The 15,473-nt window shown below is 42.2% G+C and overlaps 1 protein-coding gene across 1 annotated transcript in view; it reads right to left on the minus strand.

The window, feature by feature from the left end:
• Adcy2 (adenylate cyclase 2) overlaps nt 1-15,473 on the minus strand; it is a 367,518-nt gene that overhangs the window by 50,880 nt on the left and 301,165 nt on the right. The window contains exon 16 of the mRNA XM_055598037.1: nt 5,825-5,962. Coding sequence (XP_055454012.1) covers nt 5,825-5,962 — 138 coding nt within the window. The remainder of the gene's footprint in view (nt 1-5,824; nt 5,963-15,473) is intronic.

Here is a 15,473-nt window from a genome sequence, read left to right on the forward strand (position 1 = left end):
GTAAAATCTCTGAAGACATTTCAAAATTGATCTGGACATTTTCAGAGTTGGTAAAATGCAGGCCGAAAAAAAACATGAGTGAGGAAAATCTGTGCAAAATCTCCATGTACTCTGGCCCATTTCCATCAGCAACAGCACAGCAAGGCCAACCAGGGCCTCCAGCTCTTTCAGATTGTCCTGAATACATGTGTTTCATCTTATGTGGACAGGACAAGGGCAGTTGAGCTTAATGAAGCCACTGAAAGGAGCTGCCTGCTACTGGCTGGGAAAACAAGGCAAACAGAGCTCATCTGTTACAGAAGGGCCATGACATCAATAAAAAAACAACAATTGTAAAGACAGTATGCTATGTGAGATAAGCCAGGTACAAAAGGACATTAATGTGTGATTTCACTCACTGGTACATGCACAGCAGGCAAATCTGCAGGGCCAGGAAGGCAGAATGTGCACAGGGACTGAGGAAGGGTCATATCATGTGATGTATCATCACAGTAGTGATGTCTGCATTATTTTTCAAGTGTAATTAATAGCATGGAATTGTACCTGTTAAAGGAGTTAAATCAAATGTTTTTATGTACCATTTTTTTAAAAATAAATACACTTTAAAATATTTATTTTAATTTTATGTGTGTTGAATATTTTGCCTGCATGTTTGTACATGCATCAATGCATGCCTGCAGAAGACAGAAGAAGGTGTCAGATGTCCTGGAAACAGAGGTATGGATGATTGTGGGTTGTCATGTGTGTTGGAGTTGAAATTGGGTTCTCTACAACAGTAGCGAGTGCTCTTAACCAAAGAGCCATCACTCCATCTCTGACAATAAATAGTTGAAAAAGGAAATAGAAAAAAAAATCTTTGGTACACACCCAAGAGACGTGGAAGGAATCAGAGGAAGGAAAGGGAATGGGGAAAGTAATGTAATTACACTTTAATTAAAAATAGAAAAAGAAAAGAGCCCTTTGCTTTGTTCTAAAGAATAAACCCAAGAAACACAGAGATTTTATCTGAGGAGCTGGCTATGACTTAACAAATGAAAATTTCTGCCAGAAAACCACTTAAAATTTCCCCCAATAACCTAAGCAAACACACACATGCACACATGTACCACCTTTTGACTCTTAACAAATGCAAGAGCTACTGTTCTTGTTGATATGTGGGCCCATTCCTGGATCAGCCTCATTGGGCTGCAAAGAGTAGACAATTCAGGAAGGGAGGGATACACTAGCTTGTGTAGGAAGCTCGGCAGATGGACAGTTGGAAGGAGGGCCAGGTAGGAAGAGGCAGATACAATGGTGGAAGCAGGCAGCAGTGTGGAGGGAGAACGGTTTTTGCTTGTATCCCAGTGGAAGGTAAAACCTTTTCTGAGTTAGAGCAAGAAAAAGGGAGCCCATTTCCCAGCTCCACATCTTCTGGTATCCAGTCTGTTCTCTCACTTGAGTGCTCCAAGGAGTTCAGTCTTCCTGGGCACCAGCTATTGAGGAGAGCCTGGAGCTGGATCTAAGAGTTAGTGTGCATGGAAGGCTTGCTTCTATGAATCCAGGGGCAACCATAGGCAGGGCCAACAAAACAAGTCATTCTTCTGTGATTGATGCAAACTCACAGGAACGTTCTACACATACCCAGGTAAAACTGTTGCCCTTTTGTGCACAATGCCAGCTTTTACACCACTTCATGATCTTGCTCTTACATAATCACAAGAAATCCTGCACATGAAAGAGCCAATGGAGCTGCAATAAACATGGGGTCCCTCACACCTGGGAGGAGGGCCCAGTGCCAGCTTACCTCCTTTGTGTGGATTGGCAGGAGAGGTGACAAACTATGCGCTCCATCCTCATCCTCCCCAAAGTTAGCTTAACATGTGGTCCAGGGTCATATCCCTTCTTCTTATTCAACACCTTCCTTCTCCATCAACTTTGCATGTGTCCTCTGCTACTCTCCCCTCACATGGCACTATGTTCCTTTCATGTTAAGAAAGAACAACACTGCATGCTTTCTGGTACTGAAGGCAAATTGTACTCTCTAAATGGATCATAGACAAGGTGGGGAAATATTTCTCCTCCAAGATGCTTAGCTTGTCAAACATCTTTATTTGGTGACTAAACTGCTTGTCAATTATTATTAGTTATCCTACATTGCATACAGGTAGTTTTCAAATCAAATGTTTCTCAGTTATAATCTCTTACAAAAAAAGTAGTTGATAAATCTTGGTTGAGTAAGGTCAGCTATATTTTACAAAAAGAAATGGTTTTGTTTTCTAAAGAGTTGTATACTTATCACATCATTAATTACCTATTCATGTACTCATTAAGGACTAGTGGATAGCTATTTCACATGAAGAATACACTTTCTCCAATGTGCATGAAAACAAAGAAAATAAAAAGACAGATATATTCTAATTCTCTTCCATGTTAGTTGTGGCATTCATCACAACCAACATCTCAGAAAAGAAACTTGACTTGTTATTACTGATTGATAAGTAAAGAAAATGTAGCATATTGCACAAAGATATGTAGTCTCAGGGAATCTCATCATGGATGCAGCTGGAGGACATTATGTTAAGTGAATCAAGCTAAATACAGACAGTAAGTTACTAAATTTCTCACTTGTATATGGAGGTGACCTGATACATGCAGAATAGCGGCTACTTTAGGCAAGAAGGCCAGGAAATGGACAAAGGATAAAAATTATAGTTGTGTATGATGCTTAAGTTTGGAGCTCCAATTCATGACAGGAGCACACAGTATTGTGTACACTGAAATTAGCTAAGATAGTAGATTTTAGGCTCTATACATACGCATATGCACACATGCAACACATACACACACATGCTGGCACTTACTTGCATGCAGTAAGTAGGGAAGGTGATGGACATCTTAAACTGCTTACTTATCGTAACTATTTAACTGTACATATGCAGCCCAAAATATCACGTTGTACACTTCAAATTTATATAGTAAAAAGAAAAAAAATGTACTCTTTTTTTCCTGTTTGTTCTTTAAGGCAGTGTGTCACACAGTCCAGCCTGCCCTTGAACTTACTATGGAGCCAAGGATGACTATGAGCTTTTGATTCTCCACACCATACTGTCGTGCATGTCTATCATCATGCTTGGTTCTGGGGATCGACTCTAGGGCCTCCTGAATGCTAGGTAAGCACTCTGGCCAAACTCACTATTGAGTGTGTGGACATCCTATTAAATACTGAGTTTCTATAGCTTGTATTTGGTATGGTAGGCCAGTGAAGGTCAGCTTTCTGTAAACATGTCAACTCAATGACTCTCTGCCCACACAGGTGAACACAGGTGCATGGTGAGGAGGGCCTGCAGTACCTGGCCCATCCTAGGGTAACTTAACACACCCTTTGTGTCCATACAGACAACTCAGAACCATAGCCACAGCAGCCCTGCTGTTCTTCCTTTGCTCTTCCTCTGCCCATCCCTCCGTGGCGGGCTTTCCTTCTGACCTAGCCACTCTTAGGGATTTAATGTAGCAAGCTGCTTTGAGCTGTCTGCAGTATGCTCTCTTGGGAGCTTGATGCTGGACAGTGGGACTAATGCATAAATACAGGTCCCAAGCTGAACACAAGGAGCCAGTTTTAAGAATCACAGATCTGCCTGCAGGGTCCCAGGAAGTGACCCTCAATCCTGCCCTTTGCCCTCAGTAGTCTTCTGGGAGGAGGAAGGAGGAGACAGCAAATAGAGTTGGTTCAGAGAGCTCCACGGTCATTTCTAGGCAGGTAAAAGCAGCTGGTGAGGCCATCACCCTGGCAGCTGGATACTGGCCTGCTTAGGCTCCAGTTATGTTACCTCATGGATTTTCCAGGGCCCTAGCAGCAACTGAATGATCTTTATGTAGTGGGGTGCTGATGTGAGCTTCAAGGCATTTGTCTGCTTCCTCAGCTTCATCTTTTACTACTCAGTAATTGCTGCTCTTGTCTTATACTTAAAGGTTATTTATGTTCATCTTTATCTCTCTTCCTTTCTGGGGAAAACTCCACTGCAGTATTAAAAACTGAGGTCTACCCCACCCCCTCCTGCTCCCTCTGTGCTGTTTTACCCTCCCCACTGTGTTTTCTGATGAGTTATTTATTGCTTTACCCAGCTGGCCGGCTCCCACATTCCACTGTGAACTCTACAGAGCCAGAGCATGCCTTGGGTTCTGAGCATCTTACAATAGGCAACATTTTGTTTGTTTGTGTTTAGAATGGATGATTTCTACCTTGTGGGGGACTACATTATATCAATCATTACTAATACCTTGTGTATAATCTGTCACCTAGCCTCACTTTATGCTTCTTGGAAAAAAAGAACTGTTCAAGATACTGCCACTTTCCTCCAGCCTCTAAAGAAGTCTGCAACATATACTGTACCAAGGTATCTTTTCATGACAATTGTCCTGGCTAATTTTTATGATAACTTGAAACAAGCTATAGTCATCATAAAGGAAAAGACCTTCAATCAAAAGAAACACCTCCGTAAGATTGGGATATAGGCAAGCTTATATGCATTTTCTTAATTAGTGATGGAGGTGGGATAAGCTAGTCCATGGCTCATGGCACTATTCCTGGACTGATATTCTGGGTTCTCTAAGAAAGTGGGCTGAGAAAGCCATGGGAAGCAGGCCAGTAAAGCAGCACTCCTCCATGGCCTCTGAATCAGCTCCTGCTTCCAGGTTCCTGCCCTGTTTGAGTTCATGTCCTGACTTCCTGCTGTTATAAATGGAGCAGTGGAAATGTAGGCAAAACAAATCCTTTCATTCCCAAGTTGCTTTTGGTCATGGTGTTTCATTGCTGCAATAGTAACCCTAGCTAAGACAACAGTGATGATGATACTGATGCCATGAGGGTACTAAGAAGGATGGGCCAAGCACAGTGATGGCCCAAGTGTTCTTTTGTGGGAAAAACAAGTAATGATAATACTGAAATTATAAGAGTGACCATTGGTTCCATGTTTATAAAACGAGTGGTGCTACCTTAGGCTTGGTGAGATCATGGGATTATTTGGTCCTTAGTCCCATCCTGGCAGAGGTCATGGTAATCTATTCTGAGATCCTCATGGAACCTGTGACATGTAGTGAAAATTTTTCCTACCAACTCAGCCCAGGGAGAGGTAGGGTTTGCAGTCAAGGCTCTTAGCCTTCAGGGCAGCACTGTGGCTAGCTGTCCTCGTGGATGCTATCTCTCTTGGCCTTATCCTGATTGTCTTCTTGTTACTTCTATATTTGCTGAGCATCCACCCAAAAAGAAGATATGGAACTACTCCCCAAAGCCACCTTCTCACACTGAGGCCCACACAAAGCATCTCTTTCCTTAGACAGATTGCGGCAACTCTGAGAGGCTAGGGTCAACAGGCATCAAGCGATTGGTTTCACAAAGACTTTATGGGGAAGTTTCCAAAACCAAAAAACATGAGGCTGAAGAGGTGGCTCAGCAGTTAAGAGTACTAGCTGTTGTTACGGAGAACCAAGATTTGATCCCAAGCATCCACATGGTAGCTAACAATCAGCTCTCTGTAGCTCCATTTCTAAGGGATCATATACCTTCTTTGGGCCTCTGCAGGCACTAGGCATTCATGTGGTGGACCCTCACACACCCACACAACACCCATATATTACATACCCAACTCAACCCAACCCAACTCAACCAACTCAACCCAACCCAACCCAACCAACCCAACCAACCCAACCAAATCTAACCCAACCAATCCAAACCAACAAAACCCAAACCAACCCAACCCAATCCAACCAAAACAAACCAAACCTGCATGGCAGACCACAAATGAGAAGACTTTCCCAAAGTGAACCTTGACTCAGCTCAGGGGCTTACCATGTTGAACACAGCCATGGTTAGTATGATAGCTGTGGTGACAACTGTGAGAGAGATGCGTGGCCATGGGCGGTTGGCGATGATGCCTGATGATTTCAAAAGCCACATGAGAGAGGCAGACGCTTTTTTGCTGCATTGCTGTCAGGAAAGAGAAAGAAGAAGCATACTGCTGTTTAGTGTATTCTCCGAAGTGTAAAATGATGGTGTTTAAAACCGCAAGAAACACCAACACTTCTCAGAGATTAAACAAATTGATTCTATCCCTCCCCAAGGACCCATACGAAGTCACAACCTTATTAAAATTATTTTGGCTGTCAAATTACGAACAAATTAAGCTTTTATGACAAAGTGTAATATTATTGCTTCTTTTCAGATATATCTGAAATTATGATTTTAGGTAATTTTGGCAGAGGGAACATTTCAGTTAATTTTGTACTCTGGGGGATGTACCACATGGATGTCTCATCTGAAACAATTACTATAAATTCAGTTGATTTATGGAGAACACAAATCAACATATCTCCCATTCCTTTTACCACAGCAGCAGCTAATCATAAAAACAGATTCAGAATGTAGACTTAGTTTGCTGATTGACTGGATCTACATATAAGATCTCAGTGGTAGATGGCTTCCTATCATGCTGTTGGTAGTTCATTCTTCCACAGAGAAGTTCTCCTTAAATTTTTTTTTATTTCAAACATTCCTCTTTCTTTGTCTGAGAGTCACAGAAGGTCACCAGATGATCTGTGTGACCCTGGACTAGGAACTATCCATTGGCACATGGTGGGTATCTCAGTGAGTATACAACTAAATCATGACAATGATTTCTTCCCCTAGAGCCATAATAGTCAATACACCCTCTCTGATCTGTGATTGACCTAGTCATCTGAGGGCCACTGTAGGCAGTCACAGCTGCTTGAAGTCACGACTGTCCAGAAGTCAGCATTCCACACCCTTCTCATCATCTGGCTCTCACATTCTTTCCCCTATTCTGCAACAATCCCTATGGCTTATCAATGTTGGTGTAAATGTTGTGTTTGGAACTGAGCACTCATGACCCAGTTATTCTCAGCACATTTGCAACTGCATGAAAGTTTGAAAGGCAACTGTACGGAGGAAGGGAGGATGAAAAGATGGGGGAAGGGATTAATGAGGCTGGGGCTACAGCAGAATAATTTTCAATTTTTAAAATTAAATTCATTTGTTTAATGTGTGTGCACACATGGTGGTCAGTGTTCAACCTGCAAGAGAAAGAGAGCTACCACTGTGTGGCTTCTTGGATACTGAACTTATCCATCAAGTTTGGTGGCAAGCACCTTACCCACTGAACAAAGTACCCTTACTTCCCAAGCTATCCTCCTGGCTTCAGTTTCCACGATTTTGACTATCTTAAACTGTTTGAATATGTGGAATCATACATTTGCTTCAGTGAGTGCTTTATTTCACTCGTAATGGTGCCCCAAGGCTCATCATGCTGTTGATGTACCCTCTTTGCCAAGGCAGAGTAAGATCCATTTGTAAGCATGCAACATACCTTTTAAATTTTTTTTATTATTGAGGTAGATGTGGGATGTTTCCTCCCCATGGTCTAGTAAGCATGGCTATTGGGGGCTCTGTTGCTACAAGAAATAATGAGGATTGTTACAGAATTGGGGCAGAGGTTCCTTCACAGTCTTCGCCCAGGTCTGCACTGTTCTATGGTGTCTCACAGCTCCTCGTACAGGACATCCGTTTCTCAATGGATGCACCACTGTGAGTCTCACCTCAGCCCAGGTTAGAGGGTAGAGCACAGAGAGCTCCATCCAGGAGTGAGTCAAACATTCACATGAGGATTGTGCCCTTTATCTAATGCAGCAGGCAGTACCTGAGGAATTCCCCAAGGACTCTCCAGGGAGACAGGTGTCAGTCTTTCTAATAGACACCAGCCCAAAGGGTATGGGCAATGGAAGCCCATACCTACTCCTCAGTTTCTATAGTGGTAGACCCAGTACAGTCTAACTGAAACTCAGTGTGAGATAACTCCCAAGGGCACTGACAAACAGCACTTGTACTTGTTCACCTATTTCAGGTGCTCTTTTTGAATTACCCTTAAAATACTGTTGACATAAGCACTGTAATATGTCAAATGTCAACACAACAATCAAATAAGGCTGCCTCAGACAAGAGACTGGGAGAGGGTGGGAGTCCAGGCAACAGTCTCCATACACTCCCCACAGCTGTGAGACTTTCTGTAACTTAATTACACACTATTGTCTCAGTATGTTCACCATCGCCTTGGTCTTCTCAGAGATTTAAAAATAAGGCATGAGAAGGGAACTCACAAGTGTTGCCTTTCCTCATTATTTCAATGATGGTTTCATTATTTCATTGATACTTCTCAACAGCATGTCTGTGCCTTGAAGTCTATTTATTTCATGTTTCTTCAGACAACATCAGAAATCAATTTTTTCCTTTTTCCTTTTACTCTTTACTATGGTTCGCTCCCGCTCACAGTCCCTGATATAAAAAGTGAAGAATGTTGGTCTCCAACACACAAGTCCCTTAACATAGATGAGAGCCTATGTTTTGGGCTCACTCCTTGGGTAGATTTTCCAAGGCAATTTTCTGAGAAGCTGGTGCAGAGTTTGAGCCAATGCTGTTTGACTCGAGGAGCTACCAGTAGCAGAATCTCTGGCTGGGCTCTACAGGGTCCCCTCCCACCAGCACACAGGAAGGGAGCCAGATCTTTATTTCACATGTTATTTTAAATATCAGATGGCCCTTAACTCTCAGAACATACAAGATCATAGAGGGTCATGGGTCAAAGTAAGTGCATCATTACTGTGTAATGAGTACTACATCTAGTGGTTGTAATGATACATGACACACTCATATCTGTGCTCTGGAGAATCAGGGATGAAGTACAAACATCCAGATCCAAGAAAATATCATTCTTATTTAGCTCAGACTCTGTCATACAATAATATTTGGTTGGGCTCTAGCCAATTAAAACATTGCTTCTGTGTTTGCAAGCTATGGAGTAGGATTAGCATTTTTCTAGAAATAAAATTTATCCCAATCAATGCTTTTCTCTATAAATTGGGAGGGATAAGTGCCCATGATACTGAAGATTTAGAACAGAAAATGTAAGTCTTTATCATTTCAAGGACAACACATTTCCATATCACAACTGAGTAGGCAGAGTATTATAGTATTATCTAGTTGATACTACACAGATACTTTTGAAATTAGGAAATTAAAACACATTCTGAGGTTTTAGAATAAAATTGTGATATTTATTCTAAATATGCCATCTAATAAGAATATGTCATATTCCACTTGTAGGCTTGCTGCTCGTTGAAACAGGCATGGACAAACCTATGGGGACTTCATCTGTAATCATGCAGTGGAATCAAGTGACAGAAAGAACTTGTAGAGGCTCCCTAGACACAGGGGTCTAGTGCGCAAGGGCCAGGACCACAGCCTCAGGACACATCCAGCTTCATTCCTTCTCCTACACAAACGTGTATTTCAAGACCAGTTATAAACATATCAAGCCAAATGCTCATTGTTTTCATAGTCTGTTTCTACATGCACTGCCCAAAGTGTGGGCACCATTAAAAACAATTGGTGATAGTTGGTCATTGGGTCTTTGTATTGAGAAAGAGGAAGCAGAAGGGCCTGGTGGGCAAAGAGAGAAACCAATAATGTGGACACTAAGAACTGAAATATAGAGGTTTTAAAATGAAAGAAAAACAATCTAAGAACGATAAAGAATGTTGACACAGTGATATGTGCTACAGTCCCAGCATTCTGGAACAGAAGGCAGGAAGATCAGAAGTTCAAGGTTATACAGTGAATTCAGGGTCAGTCTGGGCTAACAAAGGCCCTGACTCAAAATGAAATGGCACTATGAAAAGGCCACACTATGTTGTATGTTTATATGAGTGAGTATATATCGTGTGTGTCTTTTTGCTTCTGGGACAACTCACTCAGGATGATCCTTTCCAGGTCCCACCATTTACCTGCAAATTTCATGATTTCCTTATTTTTCATTGCTGAGTAATATTCCATTGTATAGATGTACCACAGTTTCTGCATCCATTCTTCAGTTGAGGCGCATCTGGGCTGTTTCCAGCTTCTGGCTATTACAAATAAAGCTGCTACAAACATGGTTGAGCAAATGTCCTTTTTGTGTACTTGAGCCTCTTTTGGATATATGTCTAGGAGTGGTATGGCTGGATCTTGAGGAAGCGCTATTCCTAGTTGTCTGGGAGCAGCCTTACCAGGCCACAGAAGATGACAATGCAGCCACTTCTGATGAGAACTGATAGTCTAAAATCAGAAAGAAGGAGAGGAAGACCTCCCCTATCAGTGGACTTGGGGAGGGGCATGCATGCAGAAAGGGGAGGAAGGGTGAGATCGGGAGGGGAGGAGGGAGGGGCTTATGGGGGGGTACAAAATGAATAAAGTGTAATTAATAATAATAAAAAATATTAAAAAGGGGGATATATAAAAAAAAGAAAAGGCCACACTAAAACTCATGACTTTTCATTTTAACTTATTGTAAAAAGGGGAACACTGATTCTATTTGCAATTCTTTAAACAGTTCAGAATATTCAGATTTCAGTAGTTGGTAATACTCCTGATAGAAAAAGAAGCTTATCAGAATCCTGCTATCCGGATTCAACATTATAAATGAGAATATTTAAAATAACATATTGATCTGTACTCAGAAGGTGCTACTCAACTGAAGAGGAGATGCCTGGGCCCAGGGTGGTATAGTACTTCATTTAACTATGAGCATCATTTCAGCAAATCTGCTTCCTCCTATTTTTGCTCATCACTGGGCCTATTTGTCCAAGGATTGGCTCTTACCTACACTGAGATAAGACCACATTCAGCACCAACAAGTAGGATCTGACTTAACTATATTGAAAGATTAAAAAAAGAATATACACTTCCAGGAAAATCTTACCCCAGGGGTTATGCTGGGGCCCAGAACACGTGTAGTATAGTGAAAAGGTGTGGTGAACACTCAAGTTCTTGATCCCAAACAGACAGACCCTCTACAGGAGAGTTAGTGCCAACACAGAACCATTGGATTTCAAAAAGCCAAAAAGATAACATTGCCTTCACTGAGGCATGAAACTTGCCTTAGTTCATAAAGCACCAGCTCTGCAGGTTTGAGGATCTGAGTTTAGATCCCTAGCTCCACACAGAACCCAGTGTGGTAGAACATGCCTGTAATCCTGCTGCTCTTGTGCTGATGTGGGAGACAGAGACAGCAGAATCTCTGGAAACAAGCATAGCTAGCCATGTTGTACATCACAGAAAAACAAGAAACCTGGTCTTGAATAAGATGAAAGGTAAGTATCAATGACATAAAGTTATCTTTTGACTTCTAAAGCATGCTGAGCTTGGACACACACAAAGAGAGGGACTGGAGGGAGGAATGGAGGAGGGAAGGGGAAGAAAGAGAGAAGGAAGGGAGAGAGAGAAGGGGAAGAAGGGAGGAAGGAAGGAAAGAAGGGAAGGAGGGAGGAAAGGAGAGGAGAGAGGGAAGAAGAAGAAGAAGAAGAAGAAGAAGAAGAAGAAGAAGAAGAAGAGAGAGAGTTCGAGTTCTCAGTACTATACAAGCCAGGAGAATGTAGGATTGTTAAAAATAATTTAAAAATGATAATAAGTCTATGGTAATATCACCCTGAATGCACCTGATCTCATCTGATCTCGGAAGCAAAGCAGGCTGAGTGAGGTAACTCAGACCCAGAAAGACATACATGGTATGTACTCATTTATAAGTGGATTTTAGCCATATAGTATAGGATAAACATACTATAAGACATAGACCCAAAGAAGATAAGTAATAAGAAGGATCCAAGGGAGGATGCATAAATCTTAATTTGAAGGAAAAATAGAATAGACAGAGGTTGTGGTTGGAGAGAGGGAACAAGATGGGAGAAGGGACACAGAGAAATATGACAGTGGAGAACAGATCTAGGGAGAGCAGGGGCAAGAAGAGAGAAGGCCAGTAGAGATAAAAAAAAACTAGGGTGCGGTCATTTCTGTGACAAGCTGGAGACCTAAGTCAGGGTAGGCCCCTAAAAGGATATTAGGGGTACTTAGGCAGAGACTCCTAGTAGCAGAGGCCATAGAGACTGAAGAGGAAACCCTCCAACTAGACTAGTCTCCTATCAGAGGGAGGGAAATGCCAACCCACCCACAAAAACTTCTACCCAAAATTTACCTTGCCTACAAGATGTGCAGGGACAAAGATAGAGCAGATAGAGCAGAGATTGAGGGAATGTCCACCAATGCCTGTCCCAACCAAAAATCCACCTATCGGAGAGGGCCAAACCCTGACACTATGAATGATATTCTGCGAAGCTTTCAGACAGGGGCCTGATAGAGTTGTCCTCTGCAAGGCTCTACCCAGCAATGCCTCAAAACAGATTCTGAGACTCACAGCCAAACATTGGGTGATGCATAGGGAGTCTTGTGGAAAAGTAGGAGGAAAGAAAAAAGGACCTGGAGGTGACAGGATCGCCACAAGAAGACCAACAGAGCCAACCAACCAGGGCCAAGAGGGGCTTGCTGAGGCTGAAGTATCAACTAGGACCATGCACAAACTGGATCTAGATCCCCATTTAAGGTGTAGCCAATGGGCAGCTTAAGCTTAAGGGAACCGCATTTGACATGGACTCTCTTGCCAGCTTTTGATCACTTTCCCCTAACGGGACTGACTGCCTTGACACTCCACAGAGGAAGAGGACGTGCTTAGTTTTGATGAGACTTGATGAGCAGGGGTGGATGGGAGCAGGGGCTCCCCTTTTCTGAGGAATAGGGGATGGGGGAGGAAGGAAGGGAAAGGAAGAGAGGGTGGAACTGGGAGTCAAGGAGGGATGGCGCTAAACCAGGATGTAAAGTGAATAAAATCATAATAAATGGTCACAATGAAGAAATATGCTTTTGTGAAATGAAGAAAGCTATTATGCCATACTCATGAGAAAGGGTAAGAAGGTAGGTATTTTTTACTGAGTCCCAGAGGTAGATAAAATAGTCAGAAGGGCTAGCTAGATAAATCATCACATGATAAAGTGAATAATCTGAGAATATAAATTTACAAAGATTAAATAATACTAGCCTGGAAGATGGGAGGGATGATGGTATTAGAACATGGGCCCTGTGTTGTTCAAGATGTAGTTATAATAAAATTTGGGAATCAGGTATACAGCACAAGGTTTAAAATAAACTAAACCAAAGCCCAAATAAACAGGCAGCCTGAAGCACATCATGTCCAAGTTATTAGAGAGAAACAAGTCTAGTTGTCAAAAAAAGAAAAAAGAGGAGAAAAGGAAAAAAAAAATAAAGGCAAAGAAGAGACATGTAAACTGAAAAATATCAAATCAGATTGCAGCAGCAACTATAATATACATGTATACTGCTTGTCAACTGAAGGAAGGAGACTTTTGAATCAGAGAAAACAGCCATAAAGCCACATGTTACTTACTAGACTTATTATCAGATTATTAACTAATTTTTCAAACAGACAAAGAGAAGCTGAAAACAAGATGGAAAAAGGGTCGCCAGCAAGTTCAGCCCCATAGGGCTGCAAGCACGGTGTTGCCATTAGAGAAGGCAGACTTCAGTGGACAAGTGCTCTTGAATGGGAGAGAGCTTTGCGTTAGCTGGTGTATGACCTACTTTTTCTCTCCTAGGGTGGAGTCTGTTTTTGTGCTTTCATCATTGTCCTAAAGGAGGTGGCTGGCTGGGTGGCATCACGCTACTCCTGTGAGAGGCAGGAGGTGACGACACCCGGAGGAAGATTTCTTCTGACATTTTCTAGCATTCTCAAAGATGAGCTTTGTTTGGGAGATGTTTTCTTGTGCTATTTCTGGTCAGAGTTACTGTTTTGTAGTATAGAGAGGTAAGTCCCTTCCACACAGCTTGGGGGCCATCTAACAATAACTGTGCTTATTATTAACATGGTCATCACAATAATTATTTCTTTACTGGCCCTGAGCATCTTGGAGGGGATGGAGTGGCTTCACGGAGCAGAGGAGAGGAAGCAGAAATGCCTATGTTTTGGCAGCAACTACTTACAAAACGTGTTCATGTGGCCACTGTACTGGGTTTCAAGATAGACTTACTATATGTCAGGGGAAGCAGTAATGAGATAAAAAGGTCAAAAGTGTATGTTACAAAATCGAGGCTCAACTATGTGGCATGGGTCTGGAGCCCCATAACGCTCATTACAGAACTGGTGGAAATCCCAAGGTCTCTGGGGCTGGCGGCTGAGCCCATTTCTCTGGGCAAGAACTTGAAAGTGAGTGTCCTGAGGGAAGTGGGAAGGAGAAGTCCTGGGGGAGGCAGTGGCAAGTAGCAGGTGGGAGGGAATGGCAGGGAGGAGCTTCAGTGGGACCTTGTAAAAGAAAAAATTCTAGACGCGGTTCAGAACAAGTTGCTGAATAAACGTGTTCACGTTTGAGGGGTCAACAGAAAGGAGCTGTGTACATGATCATTCAAGTGTGTGTTCACTGCATGCTTCTCTATCTTTTATCAATCCAGCTGTGGAATGCCAACCACTCTGGCTTCCTTGTGCTGCATTCTGCTCTGTGCAGAAGTCAACGACAAGGACAAAGTTCCAGGGACAAAAGTATCACTGGCCAGATTTACAGCATTAGTAGTTTTTCTTATTTTTGTGACCAAACACCTAATAAAAACAACTCGAGAGGGTATACTTTGATTCACAATTTAGTAGAGTGCAAGTCCATCATGGCAAGGGAGGTACAGTGGTGGGAGCTGTAAACCAGGAGGCTGCTGAGAAAAACACTTAGCTGGCTTTCTCAAACTCCCCTTCTAGTTCAGTCCAGAGCATGTGATGGTGTTAACAGCAGTCCAGATGGGTTTTCTGTCTTCTGCTAAATAGACTTGGACACACCGTTGTAGATACACCCAGAGCTCTGCCCATCAGTGCCTGAATGCTTCTTATTCCGACCAAGTTGAAAATCAGCACTACAGCTAACCATCACACTTGCCTCTCTGCCTGACTTCCTTTTGAAAAACAGCTTACTTTAATTCACAGCAAGAACTTCATGCTGGCATCCCCAGCATCAACACTGCCCTTGGCACTTATGTTTGCAGAAAGTTAACAGTTGGTGGCATTCTGCACATTTTTGTAAGTTCAGTATTTAATTAACAAGTAAATGCTAATCCCATTAGCTCTTATGCACCTGGTAGGTTTTCCAGGGCCCAGAGAAGGAGCAGCCAGGTAGTAGCATCATCTCACCATGACCACCACAGAATATCTGTAATATACACAATTTTCCATTCTATTTAAAGGGCATCATACAGTACACATGTAACCCTTTCTAAGCCAGCTATGCATGAATGTTTTTGCTGCTGACAGTTAAACAACCATTACATAATTCTAAAAACACCAAAAGAACTCATTACTTGGATGAGGATTTCTTTCTGAAGTTACAACTGGTTACTGAGGAGTCTTATTTAAGAGCAAATGCCCTAATTTGCATTTTCCTGAAGGCGAGACTGTTGAACAACTTTGAAGGTATTTATTAGCCATTTTTGTTTCCTCTTCTGAGAACTACCTGTTCAGTTCATTGACCAATGTATTGATTAACAGCTTTATATTTTTTAGTGTTCGATTTGT

This window comes from Psammomys obesus, unplaced genomic scaffold, assembly GCF_907164565.1.
Source record: "Psammomys obesus unplaced genomic scaffold, mPsaObe1.curated_primary_1811, whole genome shotgun sequence".
In the NCBI taxonomy this organism is placed as follows: Eukaryota; Metazoa; Chordata; class Mammalia; order Rodentia; family Muridae; genus Psammomys; species Psammomys obesus.